The 24,172-nt window shown below is 39.8% G+C and overlaps 3 protein-coding genes across 6 annotated transcripts in view; all 3 read right to left on the bottom strand.

Annotated features, from left to right (window-relative positions):
• LOC309694419 (CD226 antigen-like) overlaps positions 1-24,172 on the bottom strand; it is a 246,042-nt gene that overhangs the window by 137,045 nt on the left and 84,825 nt on the right. The gene's annotated exons all lie outside the window — the stretch shown is intronic.
• Positions 67-24,172, bottom strand: LOC309695463 (cell surface A33 antigen-like; the record flags this gene model as incomplete). Of its 3 annotated transcripts, none has more annotated exons than XM_082516139.1 (3): positions 67-293; positions 532-867; positions 23,891-23,960. In XM_082516139.1, 3 exons carry the CDS (start codon positions 23,958-23,960, stop codon positions 82-84), a joined length of 618 nt encoding a protein of 205 aa, XP_082372265.1. In that variant the 3' UTR covers positions 67-81. The 3 variants fall into 3 exon arrangements, with proteins under 3 accessions (XP_082372265.1, XP_082372267.1, XP_082372266.1); XM_082516141.1 differs by lacking the exons at positions 67-293; positions 532-867 and adding exons at positions 19,771-21,061; positions 21,300-21,665 and having other exon boundaries at positions 23,891-24,172; XM_082516140.1 differs by lacking the exons at positions 67-293; positions 532-867; positions 23,891-23,960 and adding exons at positions 19,771-21,061; positions 21,300-21,665; positions 22,493-22,654.
• Positions 8,304-12,747, bottom strand: LOC309695808 (uncharacterized protein). 2 transcript variants are annotated; one of them, XM_082516706.1, is made up of 4 exons: positions 12,497-12,747; positions 12,207-12,410; positions 9,830-9,916; positions 8,304-8,419 (listed from the first exon to the last, which is right to left on the bottom strand). In XM_082516706.1, the coding sequence occupies exons 1-4, from the start codon at positions 12,702-12,704 to the stop codon at positions 8,376-8,378; spliced, it is 543 nt and encodes a 180-aa protein (XP_082372832.1). In that variant the 5' UTR covers positions 12,705-12,747; the 3' UTR covers positions 8,304-8,375. The 2 variants fall into 2 exon arrangements, 1 of the variants encoding a protein (XP_082372832.1); XR_014273237.1 differs by lacking the exons at positions 12,207-12,410; positions 12,497-12,747 and adding an exon at positions 11,869-11,949.

Here is a 24,172-nt window from a genome sequence, read left to right as displayed (position 1 = left end):
GATGTTATTGTTTTAGGTTCTTCAGTCAGATTTACTCCTGCCTTTGTTGCTTCTCTTACCAAGCATCACCATGTAAGAAGCTCAAAGCTGCTGCATTTCACTGGGAGGTTGGAATAATTCCCGACACTGTCGTTGTTTATATTTTCTGTAGATCAAAAAACCAACAACAGCATTAACAAGAACAACAACAGAAATGCACAGGATAACGATCAGTCCAACAGATATTTCCTCCTCTCCGTCCTTCTTCCCTCCATCCTCCTTCCCTCCATCCTCTGTGTCTCCTCCTGTCTGACCTGCAGGTGAGAAACAGGTGTGAGGTGTCAGCTGTCAGGTAGGTGATGAGTGAAGAACAGAACAGAATCCATTTCCTCTTCAAACTGCTGTCAGACATTATCTACTGCACTCTGATCACATCACTCAGACCAGCTGCTTTCTACAAAGTCTCATCAACAACATCTTTAGAAACAAACATCAACAACCAGGAAGCAGCTTCACCTCTGATCACACACACACTCAACTCTACTCACTCACCTGGAGGATCAACATTAAGGTAGATGCTGCTGATGACCTTCAACGGTTGTCTGACTCCCAGGAAGACACCACACTCATATGTTCCAGTGTCATTAATCGTCACATTCTTCAGAATCAAAGACGCGTCTCCATCCTTCATCTGTCTGTCCTGCAGATCCACCCGGTTCTTAAAAGATGGATGCTGGTTTTCTGGATCAAACTGGCCATCCCGGTACAAAAGCACATATTCTTTTTGGAAGGTCATATATGTCCACTTTACAACTATGATGTTGTTGTTGGGGACACGACATGTCAGAGTGACGAGTTGTCCAGACTCAGCTGTGATGGTTTTCTGGTCTGAAAGTGGAAACGACACAGAGCAGAGAGGTTAAAGGTTAAAGTACAACTGTTGACTTCAACAACATGTGCCGATAATAAGTGAACATAATGTGTGAGCGAAAGCAGCCTCTCATTATAAGACACTGTGAGTCTCTGCATGCTGCCTTTATGGAGCTACAGCTGTTTGTATACACTGAACTAAAAGCTTTGTAGCTGCATACTGACTCCTGACACTACAACACATCACACTGACACACACATTACACTTCTTTGTCTCTGTGCTGGGAACAACATCACTGACCAAGCGGGTGAATCCACACAGAAACCACCACATCTCGAGATGCGGTTACACACACAGGCAAACTGAAACAATTTTTTTGGGAAGTACCATGTAAACCAGACTGATGTTTATTCCTCTTTATCTCAGAGGGAAACGCCCTTTGCTTTATAAACCTCACCTGCAGAGACAAACACGAAGACACCGACAAACAGCAAAGTCGAGCAGAGCGACGCAGTTACAGGAAACATTTCCGTGTTTTTGTTTCTGCTGATCTGACTCTTAGTTCGTTCTAACTATCGGTGGCTGTTGATATTTTCAGTGAATAACACAACTAGAGTTTTAAAACTGCCTCTGTAGGGTTAACTTTGAGGTTTAAATAAAGCTGAAACATTTGTTTTTCGGCCACTCGTTCAAATGCCACACTTTCAATATCTCTCAATATCAAGGAAGTCGCGTTAGAGTGACGTTTGGTAGGTTGGGAGAATGGACTGCCATATCCGTTATGTGTCTGTGAGCGCGAGGAGGGAGAAAAATGTGAGTGGAAAAGTACAAGCTGTCACCGAGCAGAAACAATAATAACCACTGCAGCCAAGAAGAGTGCCTGACGAGCCCAGTTATAAGTAAGCTATTAAGACTCGACTGTACACCGTGTTCGTGTTTTCCTCCGAAACAATAAGTTCCGTTGGAGCAGTCTTTCAACGCCTCTCTCTGTCTTTATTTTTCAGCTACGAGCCTGACACCAACGTATTAGCCAGAGGTCCCTTTACTAGGGTTTGGACCCGCGGACCTTCAGTAATAGTAATAAATCACACAGCAACAGTACATTCATGCAGTTATAAAAAGCATGATAATATGTTAATTAATCCAAAGTATTCAGAATACGTTACTCTTATTGAGTAACGTAACGGAATACGTTACAGAATACATTTTGGGGCATGTATTCTGTATTCTGTAATGGAATACATTTTAAAAGTAACCTTCCCAACACTGGTCATAACTAAAGCAATGAAATCTGAAGCAGGTCTGAGTGTTTAACAGGTTCAGTTCTTGAATGATCTCAGCAGAACAACACAAACATCACCTCTCTCATCATCAATCATCAGCTACATACTAAAGACCATCATCAGCCAAAGGACTTCAAAATGACGTCACTGTATAAAAATGTATATTGTACTATGGAGGAGGCAGCATTTAGCTGGAGCCTCCATAAAACCACAGAAAACTTAGCTACTATAACTATAAAATATTATTTTTAATCACTTACTGTTCTTCTGAAGAAATCTCTGAAATCCTCAAAGTATTTTCTGATCATCATGATGGAAAGAATAATCAAACTAATAATAATAAAATAATATTTTAACAATTTAAAGAGCGAAAAAAAAGGTAAAAAAATAAAACTAAAAAATGGACCTCTGTACTAAACAGCCAGAGAACAAACTGAGCTGTATTTCCTTGTCAGCTGTTTTCATACAGACACACCTCAGATCTATGACATCAGCACCCACAGCATCACCTTAGCAACCACATTCCTCCACCCATCAGATGTGAGTTCACATATTCGACAAACAAATACCACAAATACAAAGTCACAGCTGACTCTGAGCCCTCAGCTGATCTTTCTGTCAAATAATTTAATGAAAAACACAAGTTATAAGTTAAGGAGATGGCATATTCCACTTTTTTTGGATAAATCCTTGACTTGAATTCCTGGTCTACAAGAGGGACTCTGCCCTACTGGACCAGAAACTGATGGCCCTCAAAAGGTTTCCACCTGGCTGTGTTTGAACCAAGTTAACAAGCCAGCATCTAGAGTTGGACAACCATGATTCAGCTCTCCAAGACCACAGAATAAATGCTACACCCTAAGACCCCAACGACCAAAACCACAAGCAGATGTGCTTGATTTGCACTATTTTATTTTATCTTTTTAAAAACAAAACTGATTTTGCAGAGTAGCATTCAATCAGAAGTGGCCTCAATGTGCTGTAGCACATTTTTCACATTTGCAGATGTGTCACAGGGCCGAGTGGCCTGTACTGAACAGGACTCAGGTGCAGAAACCCAGAGCAGAGACAGCAGATGATGTAACAATTTATTAGGTTTAAGTGCAAAAAAAGAAAACGTAGCAAAGACAAAAAAAAAAAAAAAAAAAAAAAAAAAAAAAAACCACCACACACAACAACAACAAGACGTGGAGTTTGACGAGGCGTGGCCTGGGGAACGTGGCTAGGGCGAGGGAATGAGGCCTGAGATGCGGAGTGGAGCTGAGCAGGGAGCAGTCACACTGAAGAGAGAAGATAGAGTTAGGGAGGTGGTGCAGGCAGCTCTGAAGTGGCCAGTTGTAAGAGTAGCAATTCTTACTTGCAGTAGGGGACATGGAGTGTTGAGAGGGGGGTGATGAGAATCCAGGGGAGGCTGAGTGGCGTGGAAAGGCTGGCCTGAGATCCGGGGCTTCAGATGGAGTGTGATGGCAGGAGGGCAGGCAGGTGAGGCACAGAGAGATTTTCAGAATGATTTCTTGGTATCCTGAGTCCGGAGGTGGAGCGTGAGCCAAGGTGAATACAGCAACTGCAGCACAAGAGAGTCGTGTTAACAAGATAGATCACAGCAAGAACTTGAAGCATAAGGTCTGTTACCAACATGTGTTGATGACGAACTGGCAGTGAATGAACATCAACATGTGGTTTAAATCCCTCTGGCTTGATTGCCTGCAATAGGCTCCAGGTGTGCAGGAGCTGGAGTTGGCCCTGCCCAGGGGCGGATCCCAGGTCAGTTCAGGAGCCTTATGGAAATTCCAGCCACCCACCGCAGACCATGACAAGATGAAAAAACTATGTATTTTGTTGTTTGATGTAATACTTTCCTTTGATGGCATGAAAACAGCAATGTTCACTGGCATGCTACTAGAAATAAACTGTATCCAATGCCCTGGATAGTTTTTGTTATTAATTTTATTATAATTTGGCCCTTTATTTGATTTGTTCAACTGTATTATCTACTGTACTTGTATTTGCATGACATTTCATATTTTTACCATAAAGGGACATCTCAACCGTTTGGTAGAGATCAATATTTTAAAAACTACAGGGTCTATTGAAAAAAAAGTATTGATTGTGGTTATTTCTCACCCCAATCAATAAGTAATGCAAACAAAACATTTTCCATTGCTTTTTTTTCTTGGTGAGGACATCAAAGGGTTAAAAGACTGAAAGACATTATTTTAAACACTTACTGTTGTTCTGAAGGAACCCTCACACAGTCTTCTGATCATCAGGATGGAGAAATTACCCACTTGAAACAACAAACCCTCAACACCCTCGACACACCTGTGTGACATCATAGCAACATTTTAGAAACAACATTCCTGTCTTCTCTAGCTTCATACATATATATTTCCAGTCCAACTTTATTTATAGAGTACTTTAAAAACAAAATGATTTACCAAAGTGCTTTCTTGAGTATTTGACAAACAAATACATTTACAAAGTAATGGAAAGTCAACACATTTGAGTAAAACAGAGACAATCTCTCAACACACTCTGTGTAGTGGGAAGTTGTCTGTCTGTGAATTGAGATCAACTTGGTCCAATGAATTAACTTCAAAGCTCACATGTCTCTAAACATGTTGTAAAATGTTATATACAATGTGTTTAGATAGGAGTCAAACTTTTCAGGCTTTTTGTAATCCTTTACACACCATACAAATGAAAAAAACCTCAATTGTTCAAAATATATGTTACCTTTAAAAAGTAAAACAAAACCAAATCATTCATCATTAATCCAGCAGGAATAATCCCATATTCAAATAACATGAAAAAAAAACCACATACACTTACCAATGATTCCCTCATTACATCAGCAAATTATAAATTATGAAATTATCATGGCTAAAAAACACCAATTTGTGTTGTGGAAAAAAAGTGACAACCAAATTTTAGACAACTTTCTAAAATGTCAATATCTATAGAACAAAATCTTAATCACAGTTTTATGAGTGAATGTTAAAAATAAATGTTAACTTTAAGAAGTAAAAAAAGCAGGTATGATCAACATGAATGCAAAAAAAAAAAAGGACTTACCATTTGTTCTTTCTTTCTTTACGTCATCAAATATTAAGCTATCAAATCATTAAGGCTAAATACATACTTAATTTAAGTTGTGCAAAAGAGTTACAACCAAATTAATATATTTTACAGCATCCACTCCAACTGTCACAATCTACAGACAAAACCTTTATCAAAGTTTCACATTTTTAATAAACAAGTCCAGGTTAAAGCAGTGCATTCTGGGAAACTTTGAAGGCTCATATGACCATGTGGGAAATGTGGCTGCTCAGAGCAGTTGATGAGTTACTGATTACTGTTACTGTTCACGGCGAAAAGGTCAGTGTATAGGACTTTCTTTTACTTATGAATTAAATTTCCTTTATGAGATTGTTACCTTAAAATAATTATTTGATATTCTGATTATTCATCAAATCCTCACCAGCTTTGTGTTGGTGGAAAACAGGTGTGTGTGTGTGAGTCAGTATCCTGGTCAAACTGGTTTAGCACCGAGTGTTTGTTGATGGAACACATGAACACACGCTGTGTGTTTTGTATGTGAACACATGATATGTTGTTTGTACAGCAAAAAAAAAAAAGAAGACATAAAGCTTCTTTCTTCTCAATTTTTATCCTGTGTTCATGTTGATTGTGAAGTGATTTAATGTTAGTAGAGCTAACAGAGCTGCTTAGATGTCAACACAATGGTCAGCTCAGCTGCCTGAAAGCAACGAAACCACATAGTTCAAAAAATCTTGAAAAGGAATAGTTGCTGTCGTTGCAGTCAGCGACTGAACCGCCAATCTTTCACTTTCAAGGTGACCTACACCACCTACTGAGCTATAGCAAGTCCAAATGAATACTTGCTACTAGCTAATTTAATTAGCAAGTGATTAGCATGTGAAGATTACACTATGGATTTTTTAAATGTTTTTTACTTAAACAGCTACACAGCTAAACAACACAAAACTGTGGCTGTATCCCAAGTCAGGGTCTGCAGCCTTAAAGGCCGCATTTTAACACAGCAACGCGACGAAGGCTGTCTCAATTCAAAGGCTGCTCGAAATGCGGCCCTCAAATGCGTCCTTCATTTCACTGAATTTAAGGATGTGGTGGTGTAGACTTTGTGGCCCAACATATCCCAGAATGCATAGCGCGGTGGTGGGTGTGGATAATTTTGCCGGAAAAAGAGGGCCGACCGAAGAGTAAACTTTTAAAAGTAAGTACTGAATGTTATGTCACTTATTTATGTGCGAATGTTTAATAACGAGGAACATTAAAACATTACTGTTGTCCACATGTCGGCAAAGTTATGTGACATAAGTGATGTTTGTACTAACTTGGTTTTAAAGCCTTTACTTTAAAATACACGCCGTTCAATGGTTGACGTTAATCTTACAGAGAATGTGATGATTTAGTGGATATTTAAAGTAAGCACTGAGAGAAATTTAGTAATGCCAACATATTAAAAGAACAATATTTGTCTCTCATATATAACACAGTTATATATACAGTGTCAAAGAAACCTGTCTTTGAGTGAAGATTTAAGGTGACAGGAAATATAAATAATATAAATAAATGCAGCTTGAATCTTTACTGAAGCTCAGTATTTGAAACAGAGTTCATTCACTGCTGTAATAACTAATAATGATTGAAATTATAACTTTAATATTGGCCATATTATATTTACATCACCAAAGTGAGATGACTTTAGTCTCATGAACAACATTAGCTAATTGTCATTTACTAGCTAATCTTAAATGACTGTTCAGTACAGAAGTGAAGCCCAATAATCATGATTTCACAGTCCTGTGGTCTCAGCCTCAGATACTTATCAAATCAAAGCTCATGTAGAAACAAACAAACAAATGAACAACAGATTTTCTCCTTCATTTCTGTCAAACAATGCTGTGTCAAACGTTTCCAGCTGTTAGTGTCATTGTTGCTAGGCAACCTGGGCAGCCTGACGGAGGCTAGACGGTCCCATTTCACAAGCCTGTCACTTCCGGCCTTAGCGGTCTTTGAGTACGTGGCCCTTGTGGGCCGTTAAGGCTGCAGACCCTGAATTGGGATACAGCCTGTGTGTTGTAAAAGGAACAGGAAGTGATACAGTGACACACAGAGAGTAAGCACCAATTGAGAGTGCCACCAAACTGTTCAAAGGCCATTTAACTCAAATTACTTCACTGGTAAGCTGAAGTTTAAACGCTAGATGGCAGCAAATTTTCAACATGACCTTTCAAGTGTCAGCTCTGAGCAGATGAGATCCAGAAGGAAGTTCCATATGCATTACATGTTCATTGGTTTTTAGTTTATCTCCAAACACTTTAGCTCTCTAGATTCGGGTTAAAGTACTAAGTGTTAAAGAAATTAATTCAAGTGGGTCAAAGGCTATTCTGGAAATGAGTAGAAGACCTTTTGTTTGTAGATATCTGAGAAGTATACACAGAATCATTCCCAGGAGGAGGAACAAAAAAGAAATCTGTTTATCAAAATGAAGCACCCTGTAGTCCAAGTTAACTACAAGGTTGGAATTAACTTGTTTTTGCTCAGTAGAAAAAAGTCCCAGATTTGAGATTTGTAATACATATTAATTGTAAAGAATCACACGAATCTGCAACCAAATAATGTTTAGATTGTTATTATTAGGTTTCCTTAACATCAAACAGTCAGCTGCGGTTTCAGTGTGAATTAGAACATCAAGGTAAGAACTCTTTCCATGTTGTAGCTCTCCTGCAGGTTTAATGGGGGTTTTTTCCCTCTTCTTCTTCTTCTCTGAAGTGAAAAGATGTCTGCATTGGTTACCCACAACCAAACCGGAACAAGTCAAATTTTCCGTCTTACATCTTGGTGAAGCCCACAGAACCACGTGAGAAACACAAGAGAACAAAGGGTTGTTAATCCTGCAGAGAAACACATGCTTGCTGTGGGAACAAGAGCAAGTTATTTCTCATATTTTTATTGTAAATAACAGTGAAGTTACAGTGTCTATAAAACACATTCATATATTTATATATTAGCACTGATAGTTCTGTGTCAGTAAAAAAATATCATTTCTGATTTTTTGAATCATAAAAGAGTGAAAAAAAAACATGCACATATATAAAAAAAAAACTTTGTTAACATGTGGATGTCCTCTGGTCTGAGGTGCTGGGGGACCAGATCGAGACCAGCAGCTGGACGTCAGTGGTTGGACTGGTGGACTACCTTAGCGAAGAGTAGACGACGTCTGGCTCTGGTTTAAAGTCTAAACACAAACACACACAGTTCAAACAACAGGAAACATGATTACAAGCTTTGTAGTTCAATCAAGACCTCCAGTCTCCACCTCTCTGCATCACACACAGTCCCAGTTCAGACTTGAATCAATTCAAAAACACTTGAACCTGAAATCCACAGAGGTGAAACAATTAACTCATAAACTAAACTGCATTAAATTATATTCAAAAGTCTAATATGTAATTTTTGTTCACCTAATTGTTGCTTATTTTGTGTCTTTCTTGTAAGATTTGGCCTCATTCAAGAATATCCTTTAATAAACTGGTGACCTCTACAAGGGAGTATCCCACCTCACCTTTACAGCTGGGAAAAGCTCCACCATGCAAATGATCCTGAACAGCAGAAGCAGCAAGAAACTGGGTGGATTGACGGAACTGGCAAAACATTTATTCAAAATATGGAACTAACTAGTCTTCTAACTAATCTAACTATTCTTTTGCTCTTCTGGCATAGAAACAGTGCAAGAAGAGCTCTCTCTCTCTGTCTCTCATTCACTGGGTGGGCGAGCAGCGAGACTTCGGAGAACAAAGGTGAGCAGTGGTGCACAGTGGTGTTGCAATGAAGCAAGGCATAGGTGAGTGAAATTTGACCTAGTTAAGTGCACACAGAGGAAAAAAAGAGGACCTAACACTGAACTGTGTGGTGCGTCACAGCTAGATGATAACTAAAAAGCTGATTTCTAAAATATATGAATGAAATATATGAAATCAGCAGCTGATAAAAAATGTTCAGATCTACTGAGTCAAATGCTGCGGTCATGTGTGAAAGAAAGCAGCCATGCTTCAGTGCAGTAATAGATTTATTTCAGTCTGTTAATGAGCCCTAAACTCTCATTTTCCACTGTGTGGCAAATGTTACTGAACTGCAGCAGGTACTATGTAATGCACATGGTGTAATACAGCAAGGTTTACTAAAATATCAGGATTGAGACAGTGTTACTCTATTTTGGTTTGGTTATAATTTGTAACCAGTCGGAATCAGCAACTTGTTTAAAATGATTACATTTGTCATGCTTGAAGGGGGATGGCTGCTTAAACTTAGCACATCTATTGTGCTATCCTGTAATTTCCACATTTCAACCAAAGCTCTTGTGCAAACTTGTGATAACTTTTGACCAGCTTGAACAAAATCATTTCTGTTTAAGGTAATTTAAGTCAAGGTATATTAAATTAATTTACATTTTTCATTGACTTCACAGTTTGCTTTGCACTTCGAATGAATAGTGCAACTTTGCAGATAAAAAATATATATATATTTCTTTCTGAAATTATACCAAGAAGTTTGAAATCTTGAGTTTTAGTCAAGATCGGGGTTGCTGATCTTTGTGTGGAGACCAGAACAACTTGTGTCCAAAGTCAGACGTAAAGATCATCTGTACCTCTTTTCATCTTTGGTGTGATGATTATGTGTTCATAACTAACATCTTCAATTCTCCTTGCTGAATAGATTACAGCTGGATCACCTTCTGTAAAACAAAGCAAACACAGATTACAGAAAATGCAGCAGCAATGTTATACTCTTTCACTTTTTTTTATTTTTTCATTATACAGACATTAAATGATTACTTTTGTGACTAGCAGCAGGTTTTCAGAGGTTTTTTCCACTCCTTTAAACCTCTGCTGAGAATCATGAAATGATTGCAGAGAACTGGTAGGTGTTTGTGTAAGAAGAACATGCACAGCCACAAAGATGCCACCTTCTTTAAGTGCCGTCTGACACACTTCACCGCAGTGCACCAAGCAAACAAATTCTCACAAAATGAACACTGCCATTGGCCAAACCAGAACTCTCTGTGGTGAAAAGTTTCTTCAACTTCAGACTACAAGAACAAACTAAATATAACAGGAAGCAGCTGCTGTGGTTTGACACAGACCTTTAAGACGACAAAGACCCATTGTCTTATAGTTGTCTCTTTATACACTTCATATATCCAACACATTCACCACTCTAGTAACCTGTATGTGGGTCAAGAACATGTGGCGAACACAGCTGGACTGCCGTCTACCCATCTTGGTTTATTTGTGGTTCCTAGAGAATTTTAAAGTAGAATGGGGAGCAGAGCTCTCGTTCTTCAGAACTATGTTCCAGTTTCACTTCAGGAGACAGACACAATCTCAACTTTTAATATTAGACATGTTCAGCCGATCTTGGCAAATGAATTGGTGATATATGAATAAAAGTGAACTGAATGGAATCTGGGCACCTCTTCATTGATGGTACTACACAAAGCACAGTGTAGATTTCTACTCTGGCAGGGGGAAGTATGAACTTTCAGGTAGATGGGATCACGTTGCAGTGGACAGTGGCTTCTTGGACAGAGAGCTGAAGACATCGTTAGATGGTTGCAGACAAACATCAGTGAACATCAGTGAGACGAGAATGAGTCTGGACAGTCTGAATTGTAGATTGAACACAGGAGGTCTCATTACCAAGGATATGGGCCTGAATGTGGTGGATGTAAGGATAATTATGATGATGCTTGTATCTTAAGTCAAAGTAAGTCAAGTCAAAGTAGACTTTATTATCAAGTTTTGTTTGGTCTAAATTTCTGAACATTTTTTAGAAGCTAGATTATTTTTGATCTAATTGTATTAGATAAAATAATGAGTTTATTTAGAGCTCAGTGCCAATAAGACAGGTACAAGTTGCTGTGCTAGAAAATGTGGCCATCCTCATGAATTAATTATCTAATATCAGGAAGATTCTGGGTGCTTTTTCCTGTGGTCATGTTAGCCTATAATTTTCAATCAGTCTCTGTCCTTCAATACCTCTGCAAAATAACTTTATAGTCTAGTTTTTGGTGATGTTTTGTCCATAACTGACATTTTCTGTTCATATTACATTCACTTAATATGTTTGTTTAATTATTATATGCTTCTAACCTGCTTTAGATGAAGTTCAAAAATGTTTAAAATGTTTGATTGTTTTTTTTAATCATAAACAGGAAACGGTACAAATGCAGAGGTGTTAGCTTCTGTTAACCACAGACAACAAACACAGAGACCAGCACACAAATAACATCACACAGTAAGCACGGAGTGATTCGACTGCAAAGCGCCTTTTTAAAATACAACACTATGGGCCACTTGACCTTAATTAATTAATACTTATACCAATATTATGGGGCATCTTTGACAGACATGAGCCTCGGGACAAAGGTGGCTGAACTGCTGGCTGTCTGCTACGTTTCACCTGAGCTAATTGGAGTCCCTGAACTTGACTTCTGGACTGTGTTTGTAATGTTGGAGCTTCAACAGTTAAATTTTCACTCACCAGTTTTAAATCTAAGATTTTATATATGTTATTTACCAAGAACAGATGTTCTTTTACAGTATATTTAAACGTTTCCTAGCTTTTTAAAAATGTCAGCACTGTTTCTACTTTCTAAATCATATTTGACCACACACCCAATATTACCTCCGACTGGCTGTTGTTGATGATTTGATATTGTCATATCTCTGTGCATGTTGTCATCTTCTGCAGGTTCACTGTGATCTTATGAAATGTTTAAAATTTAACAGTGAAATATGTTATTGTAAAGAGTCTAAACAGAACCTTGACATAACACAACTAAACTAAAGACATACTTTTAGATTTTTAATGTGTAAAAATGCAAGTTAGTTGTGTGAGAATAAGGTAAATGAATAAACATCTGATATAATATGTATATATAATGTAGATAATGTATATAAAAACAATTTCAATATATATTTAACACACCTCACATGTCTAAAATGCAGCCATCTGGGTCTCACCTTCAGGTTTCCTGTGAACACATCGTCTCACTAGCAGAACCAGTAACACCAGTAGAACCACAACACAGACTGATCCAACACATGACAACACAGAGAGAACAGGAGGAGAGAGTGATGGAGGAAGAGTGATGGAGGTGGAACCAGGAGCAGAGCTGGATGTAGGTGGAGGTGTGGATGTAGGTGGAGGTGTGGTGGTGTGTTTCTCTAAAATAAAGCAAACACAGTCATTAAGTTGTCGTCACATTGTGAATGTTGAAAGCTGCAGAAACACAGACAGGTGAGTGTGTCACCTGTGACAGTGATCCAGCTGGATGGAGACTCTCCATGACCGCTGATGTCACACTTGTAGAGGCCTTCATCAGACCTGGAAACATGCTGGATGGTCATGTGACCTGTAGGCTGCTTCCTGATGAGGGAGCCATCTTTATAGAAAGCAGCTGTGAAGTTGGAGGGAGTGGTCTTTGTTTTACAGAGCAGAGTGACGTCATCTCCCTCCATCACAGGGAGGACAGGACTCTGCAGGATCACTGATCCACCTCAACACAGAGACAAACTACAGCATTTCATCCATTTACACACAGCTTCATCAACACTAACTCCACACACTCAGCTTACCAGTGACTGTCAGGTTAACCATGTTACTGATGGGACCCTCTCTGGACTCACACCAGTAAACTCCACTGTCATGAAGCATCATAGAGGTGTTACATGAAGAACCAGCTGGTTTTCCCCATGTACTTCCACACTGAGACCTCTGTTGTTTGCTTGTGTTTCTCCTCAGAGTCCATCCAGCAGAGCTGTCGTCCTCCTCACAGCTCAGAGACACAAAGTCTCCTTTAAAGAACTGAGAGCTGCTGGGACTCACAGTCAGACGAGCTGTGAGGGTTACAATGAAAAAAATGATGATCTGTTTGACTTTACATTGTGAAACATGAACCCAATCAGGTCATATCAGTGAGCATTTCTCAGGTTTAAACTGTGACAGAAGAAGGTTACTGACCTTGGTTTGTTGTGCAGCTCAGCAGTGAGATCAGAACTAAAGAGAAATGACACTCAGGTTGATTTGACTGTATTTTAAACATTCTTTGCTTTATAAATGATTATTTCTCAGATCATGTATTCACTTAAATTCAGTTCAATTTAATTTTGTTTTGCCAAATCACAATAACATTGGGCTGAAAGTTCTTTGTTTTGTAATGCAATTATGCTGAGACCCCCCCAAAATCAGACAACTCCTTCTGACCAAGCACTTTGACACTTACAGCCACACAGCGTTCCTTCAAGCAAATCCAAGTGTGGCAAGACCCACAGACAATTGGCTGCCTGGGAACCTGTGGTTTGCACCTCAAGGGAAAGGAACCAATTAGTGGCTTATTGGGCACACATGCATCTTTAAAGGGCTGAAGAGCATTTGTTCAGGGGCTGCTGCTTTGAAATGTGTGAGCAGTCTGTGCCGTATGTTTCTTTCTGTCAGCCTTGTCTAAGTTACAGCCTGTAAGGCTAGTTTTGATTTTTACAGGTAAGACGTAAGTGAGTAAGTTGTTTTTTTGGTTGTTTGTTTTTTATTTCACTATTGAAATTTAAAACCCTAATAATCCCACACGTGGGAAGTTTTGTAGTCCTCTGCATTTAACCAATTCACTCAGTGAAGCAGTGGGCAGCAACTAATCCAGCGCCCAGGGAGCAGTGTGCAGAGACAGTCACTTAGCTCAAGAGTAGCTCAGGGTAGCTGTTCGGTGGATTTAAACCCCCGTCTTTCCAATCATGGAGCTATCCCTGCCCCCATTTGTAGTAAATGCTTCTTATTATTTTTTTAAATAAAACTTTTCAACTCCGATCTTCCCTGTGGGAATTTCATATATGTTACCTCCTCTCCCGCAGCAGAGCTGGGTTGTAAGATAGACAAATTGATGTTTCAATAAAGTTTGAACAACAAAACACCAAAAAGTGTGTAAAGCTAAAAAGCTGGTGGTGGAAGATTAACAATCATCTATCCCTTCCAGTTTTCACAGCATGTGTAAAGGTCATCCGTCCATCGCAGATTAGCATTCACACCTACAATCGGTTTAGAATCACCAGTTAACTAAACATTTCTCATGTCTAACCCTCATTTTTATTCAGTTCCTTATCCTTATCTGCTTCATGTTGTGTGGTCTCCTGTCTGTCAGTTAATCCATGTTTGTTTGTTTTTTTACAGTCAGTTTTAGTGATTTGCGAATGATGAACGAATTGTTCAATACTCGAGAATCACTTTAGACTGACTCGTGACTCATAATTCACAAGCCCAGCTGACTCACTGACTCATCCCTGTTGCTCTTAGCAAACTAATTTCATTATTAGAAAGTTTTGGAGAAGAACACAACATCTTAGCAAAAACATTTCTGCTCTGAACTGGAAGAAAAAACCCTGAGTAGAAGCTCAATCTGGTCTTTAAGTGATGACATGACGAATTCTGCTTCCGGGTCTAAAGTAGTCTGCGTTTAATATGGCTTTTGTGTTGTTAACATGTTTATTGTTTTGTATTTTCTTCTATTTAATCTCAAAAAGCTCCTAAAACAGTCAGTGATGACTGTTGACCTCCCTCGGCTTTTATTACTGCTAATCATTTATTTAAGCTCAGTTTTTAAAACCTTAGGATGTACAGTGGGGCAAAAAAGTATTTAGTCAGCCACCGATTGTGCAAGTTCCCCCACTTAAAATGATGACAGAGGTCAGTAATTTGCACCAAAGGTACACTTCAACTGTGAGAGACAGAATGTGAAAAAAAAATCCATGAATTCACATGGTAGGATTTGTAAAGAATTTATCCGTAAATCAGGGTGGAAAATAAGTATTTGGTCACCTCAAACATGGAAAATCTTTGGCTCTCACAGACCTGTAACGTCTTCTGTAAGACGCTTTTCTGTCCCCCACTCGTTACCTGTATGAATGGCACCTGTTTGAACTCATCGTCTGTATAAAAGACACCTGTCCACAGCCTCAAACAGTCAGACTCCAAACTCCGCCATGGCCAAGACCAAAGAGCTCTCGAAGGACACCAGGAAAAGTAACCCCATAGAAAATCTGTGGCGGGAGTTGAAAGTCCGTGTTGCTCGGCGACAGCCCCAAAACATCACTGCTCTCGAGAAGATCTGCATGGAGGAATGGGCCAAAATACCAGCTACTGTGTGTGAAAATCTGGTAAAGATCTATAGTAAATGTTTGACCTCTGTTATTGCCAACTAAGGTTATGTTACAAAGTATTGAGTTGTATTTTTGTTATTGACCAAATACTATTTGCCACCCTGATTTACAAATCCTACCATGTGAATTCATGGATTTTTTTTCACATTCTGTCTCTCACAGTTGAAGTGTACCTCTGGTGCAAATTACTGACCTCTGTCATCATTTTAGGTGGGGGAACTTGCACAATCGGTGGCTGACTAAATACTTTTTTGCCCCACTGTAGCTACAGCCCAGCCCATGCAGCAGTATATGAATGACTGACCTCGTATTGTGGATGGATTATCTCAGTTGTTCTCCTGACTGAAGTTTGGTCCTTTTACAGCATCCTGCCATGCGCTTACATTTGTTCCTGACCACCGAGAACACTCACGTTAACTTTTATAGAGTGGGAAAAAAAGTTAGCGTGTTTATATTATGCTAACATAGATGTGTCGCTAGCGGTCACGTAGCACATCATTACATACCAGCTAGCCAAACTTCAGTAACCCTACAAATGTCACTGCTGTTTAGTTTTCTGTCTTCATTTATGTCAGAAGTGATAACAGCGCTGTACGTTAACTTCTAACTCCGTTAAATGTCATAAATTCCGTTTTCATGGATGCCTGGATGTTAAACTCAATTGTTACACGCTGATCATTTTATTAAAGACTTCAGACAGTTTTTCAACTCTCAGCGATGCCACAGTGATCGTTTGATTTATGGACCTGCAGCGGAGTTTAAGCCCAGACACAGCTAGTGACGTCAGACTTAAAGACCGGATAGCTCCTCAGTTCACAGTAGCGTCACTCTGCTAACATGCTAACAGCACATTTGAGCTACTCACTTATGGCGTTATTTTTGTGCCACTATTCTGAGCGCACGTAAAAAAAATTTACAAACAAATCACTCACGACTCAGGTCGTGTCCAAATTCATGGGCTGCATCCTCCTGAGGACCTGGCCTTCGCGGTCTACGTGGGCCGGGTCCTCAGAAGGTCGGGTAGGCTGGAAGTAAACGGCTGGGGAAATTGGACAGTCTAGCCTTCTGATTTGCGTCACCGCTGTCTCGGTGGAGTTTAATAAACTCGGCCGTCTGCTCCTTGCTATCTAAAATATAACAGGACATTGGCATAAATTCTCGACCGTCTCACACTTCTGTTTAATCAGTTTTCTGTTTGACGTTTAGTCAGCTGTGTAAAAACCAAGGAGGAGGATTAATAAAGCTTTATTTTATCTAATCTAATCTAATAACTTTAATCTCAGCCAAACCGATTTACTCACGAACAAACAAAACAAAGACATGCAGCTTGTGGGGATAGGTTAATTGGTTAATCCAAATTGCCACTAGGTGTCAATGTGTGAATGAATGTGAGTGTGAATGGTTGTCTGTCCTTGTGTGTTGGCCCTGCGACAGACTGGCGACCTGTCCAGGGTGTACCCCGCCTCTCGCCCTATGACAGCTGGGATAGGCTCCAGCGCCCCCCGCAACCCTGAAAAGGATAAGCGGAAGCGAATGGATGGATGGACAAACAAAACACTGAAAAAACCCCAACAATAACATTTTTAGTTTGTGTGACTTATATATTACGTTTAACCCGAGTAGTGAAAGTCTGCGGTGATCTGAAAGTGATGTGCCGGGAGTTGTGCCGTTCTCGGCGGCTTCAGTGACCCTCGAGCTCCCGGCAAGCTATCGAACTGGTGAGTAGCAGACGCCTCCGAAAACGTCGAAGCACTTTTGCAAATATGGGATATCTTGATAAACCGAGCAGACATTTGATGTTTACACAACTACTTTCTCGCCTGAAAAAATGTTAAAAGTTTATTTTGTGACCCAGAAAGATTAGTATGAGTAATTTTAAAACTTAGTAGCGGCCGCCATTGTTGGAAACTGGAGTTTGGCTGGGCCGCGCTATGAATTCTGGGATATGGTAGGCCACGAAGGACACACCCGACCCATCCTTCAAATTCGGGGAAAAGGAGCACGCATTTGTCGGCTGCATTCGGAGGAGTCTACGAATTTGGACAGCCTTCGGCGCGTCGCTGTGACGTAATCGGTCTACAAATGCAGCATCAGGAGGATGCAGCCCATGAATTTGGACACGACCTCTCAACCCCTCCGTCCTGGCTCACAGCTTCTTCTTCTTCTTGGTTGGTAACCAATGTTAAGGAGCATTACCGCCCCCTGGCTCACAGCTCAGTGGACATTTAGGTGAGAAAATATATATTTGACACATTTAAGGAAAATATTAATAAAATAAAAATAAATAAAATAAATGTTCCCTTTAGAAATTTTTTTTGCTCTATAAAATAGTTGTTTTTCTTTTTCAATCACTCATCTTAGAAGTAGAATTTACACGAAAAGAGAAACAGATTAAGTTTGAGTGAAAATGTACATTTTTTGCACTCTCTAGTCAGTGACTCATTCAAACTTGATTCAGTAAAAAGAATCGAATTTACCATCACTAGTCAGTTTGCTTCCTCTGCCTTATATTTTGTTGAGACCTGCCAGTTTACATCTAATGAACCTGTGTCTTCAGTCTGTATGATGAGTCCACTCTTTGCCTGCATCACACAGACACTAACCTCAGCGCCTCTCTGCTACCTGTGCTGTCAAGTCTTTAATCAACAGTTCTCGCTACCCTGAAACTCATATGGAGGAACTTTGTCACTGACAAACATGTTTACACAGGTTGGGCTCGCCTTTTTCTGTGATCATTATGTTTACAGCGAGTATACACAAGATATCCGTTGCCTCGACTCCTGAGCAAAGATAAAGAGTCAGTTCAGACCTGCAGTTGGTCCTCGTGGTGTTTGAACTTGAATTCAGCCTGATTTGTTTTTCATGTCTTCTCCTCCATCATCAGTTATCAGGAGAGCAGACAGTCAAAGTACAAGAATTCAAACAAACACAGAGATTCTACTTACAGAGCAGACACAGCACAGATGTTTCCTTCATCGTCCTTCTCACTCATTTGAGCTTTTTTTCATTTCTGTCACTGACACCAAGTAAAGCCCGCCCTCTTCCTCTGAGCACCAGCTTTCTATTGGTTCAAAAACGATGATGGGGCATTGGGTTTTTTTCTTTTTTCCTTTTAACAATAGAAGTTATAAAACTATTCAAACATATATGTAAAGGCACACTGTACCACTGCAATTTTATGTTGAAACAAAAAAAAAAAAAATCACAACTCACAATTATGTAATTTAAGACAAACATACATACAATTACTCAAGGATGGACATATTTTAAAATCCATGTCCATGTAGTGGATGTCCCCTCAGTGAGAGAGGCAGATATGAGCTGAAACACAGGAATCAAACCAGGGACGCTGCTGTTATGGAGCTGAACTGGAACCATTCAGACACTGAGGCCCTCTGAACACATTTTTTACAGCTGTGCAGAGACACACTGATGACTGACTGGATCACTATGATTCACATTTACATTAACACCATCCTCACACATGTTTATATGTGACCACTAGAGGGAGATGTTGGACTTTAAACACTAACATGGATACAAGCAGCTCATCAATGATCGAGCAGGAACATCACACTGATCATATGCATACTAAACGTATGCTCACTTAAATGAAATGGAGCTGTCACACCGAAAACACCTGTCTACCGCAGAGCTAATACAGAGAGACAGACAATGAAGCACACTCATATTGGCCTATGGCCCCACTAACTATGTCTTTGGACTGTGGAACAAAGCTGGAGTACCTGGAGAGAACCCACACAAACACGGGGAGAACATGGACCTCCGCACAGACAGGCCCCGTGGTTGATTTAAGTTCAGGATCTTCTTGCTGTGAGGCAGTAGTGCTGACATCAAAATTATGTCACTGTATAAAAATGTATATTGTGTACTGTGGAGGAGGCAGCATTTAGCTGTAGCTGTAAAGCCACAAAGAACTGTAGACAATGATCAAATATGTCATTTTAAAACATTTACTGTTCTTCTGACGGGACCTTAGAGCGATGCAATTAAACAACTTCAGGGTTATTTGAGTGATATTCTTGTTTTTATATGATCTATTTGGACCGACTCCTAAGATAAAATCTGCATCAATTATGTCAACACGGAGATAAAAGAGATATCAAAAAAACTTTTACAGCCACAGAAAACACATGAATAGAGTCAAAACAACTATACAGTACTATTTTATATAAAAAATGTGTTAGCTCTTGGAATATTTCCACTGAAGTAACAACCACAGAACAAACAACACAAGTGTTCATGGGATTAAAAGTTCAATAAATCTTCAGAGGAAACATCTGACTTACAGAAATCATTTCATCTTTGGTTTCATGACACTGTCAGAACATTCATTCAGTTATAGTTGCCATCAGACTGATTATTGATCAGTTAGTGTCTGTAATTATGTAACAGCTGATCTGCACATGAGGATCAGTTTGTGGTTCAAACCTCACAGAACAAGTCTGACTTTACAAACAGAGGTTGAACCTGTAACACACTGGGCACTGACCTCATCAATACTGTGGGGAAACAAACCATAAACAAAGTAAATTCCTGACGTCAATTGAAATGAAATTTAGCTTCAAACAAGTTCAATGAGAAATAGAATATGTTGTTAAGGAAAACAATGAAATATATTTGTACTCATTTGAATATGTCTTAATTTTGTTTTGAAAATGGAAACTCATGTCTGTCCCACAGAAATGTAAAGAGTATAACATGTTAACAGATATTCATTTAGCTCATTTAGCTGCCTGAGACCAAACATACAATTAAATGTAAATTCAACCTCTATTTGTCACATACACAGTACAACATGTAGTAAAATGCTTGTGTCCGAGCTGCGGACTGGCTGCTGACATAGCTGTGCCATTGTTTTAGCATATGGGGGGGGGGGGTCTAGCCAGGACCCTTATTGGATACAGGGTGGGACTCCTGCTCCAAAGGTGTGTAGTCTTACCAATAGACTAGCTCCAGACTAGCTACTAGCTCCTACACTAGATCCAGCTGCGATAATAACAATGATAATAATCATACCAATTTACAATTCTCCCATACATCATAAGCAAAAAATGTTCAGTGTTGCATGTAATTACATTCCAATAGATGTAAAAAAACAAAACAAACAAACAAACATAAAAATACAGTTATGGTGAAGGATTCAACACTTCTTCCAACATTATTCAGTATCTTCTCTAAGCCTGATGTTAAAAAAAATGTCTTTGATCATTTTGGGTCTAATTTCATCCCAAAGGTGCTGGAGAACATTATTTATTTTAACCCGCAATTTTTAATAATTGTTTCATTATCTTTTTATTCCTTCTTACTTGCAGAAAGGACAGCAGATACAACGTTTTATTTAAATGTTGTATCTGCCGTGGAATTTTTGGAATGAAGCAAATTTCTGGTTTTTCACTTGAACTCTGGTGTTTATGTTTCTTCAGTCAGTCAGTACTCCTGTGTTTTTCCCTTAGTAATGTTGGCTTCTCTTATCCAGCTTCACCATGTAAGAAGCTCTGGGACATTTCAAACTTGCTGATGTTCATCAGGATGTTAGTTAAAATCTCGGTTCTGTCGTTTACATTTTCTGTAGACCAGAAAACCAGCAACAAGCACAACAGCAGCAGCAGCAGAAACACTCAGACCGACGATCAGTCCAACAGGTCCTCCTGCAGGTGAGAAACAGGTGTGAGGTGTCAGCTGTCAGGTAGGTGATGAGTGAAGAACAGAACAGAATCCATTTCCTCTTCAAACTGCTGTCAGACATTATCTACTGCACTCTGATCACATCACTCAGACCAGCTGCTTTCTACAAAGTCTCATCAACAACATCTTTAGAAACAAACATCAACAACCAGGAAGCAGCTTCACCTCTGATCACACACACACTCAACTCTACTCACTCACCTGGAGGAACAACTCTGAGGTCGATGATGCTGATGGGATCAGTCCTCGAATTTGCTCTCTTCCTCACGTTTGTTCCTCCCATGAAGACCTGACACACATATGTCCCATTATCAGTAATCGTCACATCCTTCAGAATCAGAGACACGTCTCCATCCTTCATCTGTCTGTCCTTCAGATCCACCCGGTTCTTAAAAGATGGATCCTGGTTGGTTGGATCAAACAGGTCATCCCGGTACAAAAGCACATATTCATCTTGCAGGTCAGCTCTGCTCCACTCTACAACTGAGATGCTGCTGCTGTTGTTTGGAGCTCGACATGGAAGAGTGACGCTCTTCTGTCCAGGCTCAGCTGTGATGATTTTCTGGTCTGAAAGAGGAAACGACACAGAGCAGAGAGGTTAAAGGTCAAAGTACAACTGCTCACGTCGACGGCAGCCAATCGGAATAAGAACAAAACACACTGACTGCTTGTAGCAAATAAATAAGATGGATGAAAGAATCAGTGTTATATAAACATTTATACAGTGAGACACGTGCTGATAATAAGTGAACATAATGTGTGAGAGAAAGCAGCCTCTCATTATAAGACACTGTGAGTCTCTGCATGCTGCCTTTATGGAGCTACAGCTGTTTGTATACACTGAACAAAAAGCTTTGTAGCTGCATACAGGGCTGGATCTAGAGAAATGTTCTTAGGGTTGCATGGAAAATCACATGGGCTGGCAAAATCAAAGGCATTTCTTTACACATATGCAGGTGTAACATTGTGTAATATGCCTTAAAATGCCAATGCAAACTCAGGTGGATCAACAGAGGTGGCATGTGGCACCCAGGTTCAAAGTGTCGATACTAGCTTATTTTAATAAACAACATTGTCATTTACAAAACTACGGTGGCACAAGGTGTGGCAAGAGAATTATTTTTGTGTGGCACATGCCACTCCATGCCACCTCTGTAGATACGTCCCTGACTCCTGAAACTACAACACATCACGCTGACACACACATGCTGGAAAAAGCACCGCTGTGCAAGCGGTCAAATTCACGTTACTTCACCTAAACTCGTGACATTTTCACACAAACAAACAAACTGATTCAATATGAAACTCAGTGTTTGGGAAGTAACATGTAAACCAGACTGAAGTTTATTCCTCTTTATCTCAGAGGGAAACACCGTTTGGTTTATAAACCTCACCTGCAGAGACAAACACGAAGACACCGACAATCAGCAAAGTGGAGCAGAGCGACGCAGTTACAGGAAACATTTCCGGGTTCTCCGTTTCTGCTGATCTGACTCTTAGTTTGTTCTAAAAGTCTGAGTTTCTTGGTATTTTAAGTGAATAACAGAACCCGATTTAAAACTTGACTACACAGTGTTAACTTTGAGGATTAAATAAAGCTGAGAGACTTGAAATTCAGCCACTCGTTCAAACTCCACACTTTCGATGTGTCCTAGTCGCATCAGAGTGACGTTTGGTAGGTGGGCCTGTCATAAATAAGTGCGTCATAACTAAGGCAGCGAAATGTAATGACTTATTTGAGAGATATCAGCAATGTGTAAACCGGACTACTTCTCTTTCTCAGAGATATTTACTGTTTTCCTGCTAACATCTTTAGAAACAAACATCAAAGAAGCAGCTTTACCTCTGATCACACACACACAAAACTCTACTCACTCACCTGGAGGATCAACAACACTCAGGTTGATGATGCTGATGGGGTCACCACTGAGATTAGCTCTTTTCCTGCGATTATTTCCTGTCTTGACACGACACTCGTATGTTCCAGCGTCATCAATCGTCACATTCTTCAGAATCAAAGACACGTCTCCATCCTTCATCTGTCTGTCCTGCGATCCACCCGGTTCTTAAAAGATGGATGCTGGTTGTCTGGGTCAAATAACTCATCCCGGTACAAAAGAACATATTCGTCTCCCAGGTCAGCTCTGCTCCACTCTACACCGGTGATGCTGCTGCTGTTGTTTGGAGCTCGACATGGTAGCATGACATTCTGTCCAGGCTCAGCTGTGATGATTTTCTGGTCTGAAAGTGAAAACAACACAGAGCAGAGAGGTTAAAGGTCAAAGTACAACTGTTCACTTCGACAGCAGCCAATGAGAGGACCACAAACACACTCACTGCTGTAGTATCATTTTCAATAAATAAGAGCAGGACCTGTGTTATATAAACATTTATACAGTGAAACATGTGCTGATAATAAGTGAACATAATGTGTGAGAGAAAGCAGCCTCTCATTATAAGACACTGTGAGTCTCTGCATGCTGCCTTTATGGAGCTACAGCTGTTTGTATACACTGAACAAAAAGCTTTGTAGCTGTATACTGACTCCTGACACTACAACACATCACACTGACAAACACACATCACACTGACAAACACACACGTCTTTGTCTCTGTGCTGGAAACTGCATCGCTGACCAAGCGGGTAAATCCACAGACACCAACAGGCCTCGTGATGCCGTCACACAAACAGACGCTCAGAAACTAATTGTTTGGGAAGTAACATGTAAACCAGACTGATGTTTATTCCTCTTTATCTCAGAGGGAAACACCGTTTGGTTTATAAACCTCACCTGCAGAGACAAACACGAAGACACCGACAATCAGCAAAGTCGAGCAGAGCGACGCAGTTACAGGAAACATTTCCGTGTTTTTGTTTCTGCTGATCTGACTCTTAGTTTGTTCTAAAAGTCTGAGTCTGTTGGTATTTTCAGTTAATAACAGAACCCGAGTTAAAACTGCCTACATGAGGTTAACTTTGAGGTTTAAATAAAGCTGAAACATTTGTTTTTCAGACACTCGTTCAAACGCCACACTTTCAATATCTCTTAAGGAAGTCGCGTTAAAGTGACGTC

Source organism: Aulonocara stuartgranti, assembly GCF_965226115.1.
Source record: "Aulonocara stuartgranti genome assembly, chromosome: 3".
NCBI lineage: Eukaryota > Metazoa > Chordata > Actinopteri > Cichliformes > Cichlidae > Aulonocara > Aulonocara stuartgranti.
This window is presented reverse-complemented; position numbering and strand designations above follow the sequence as displayed.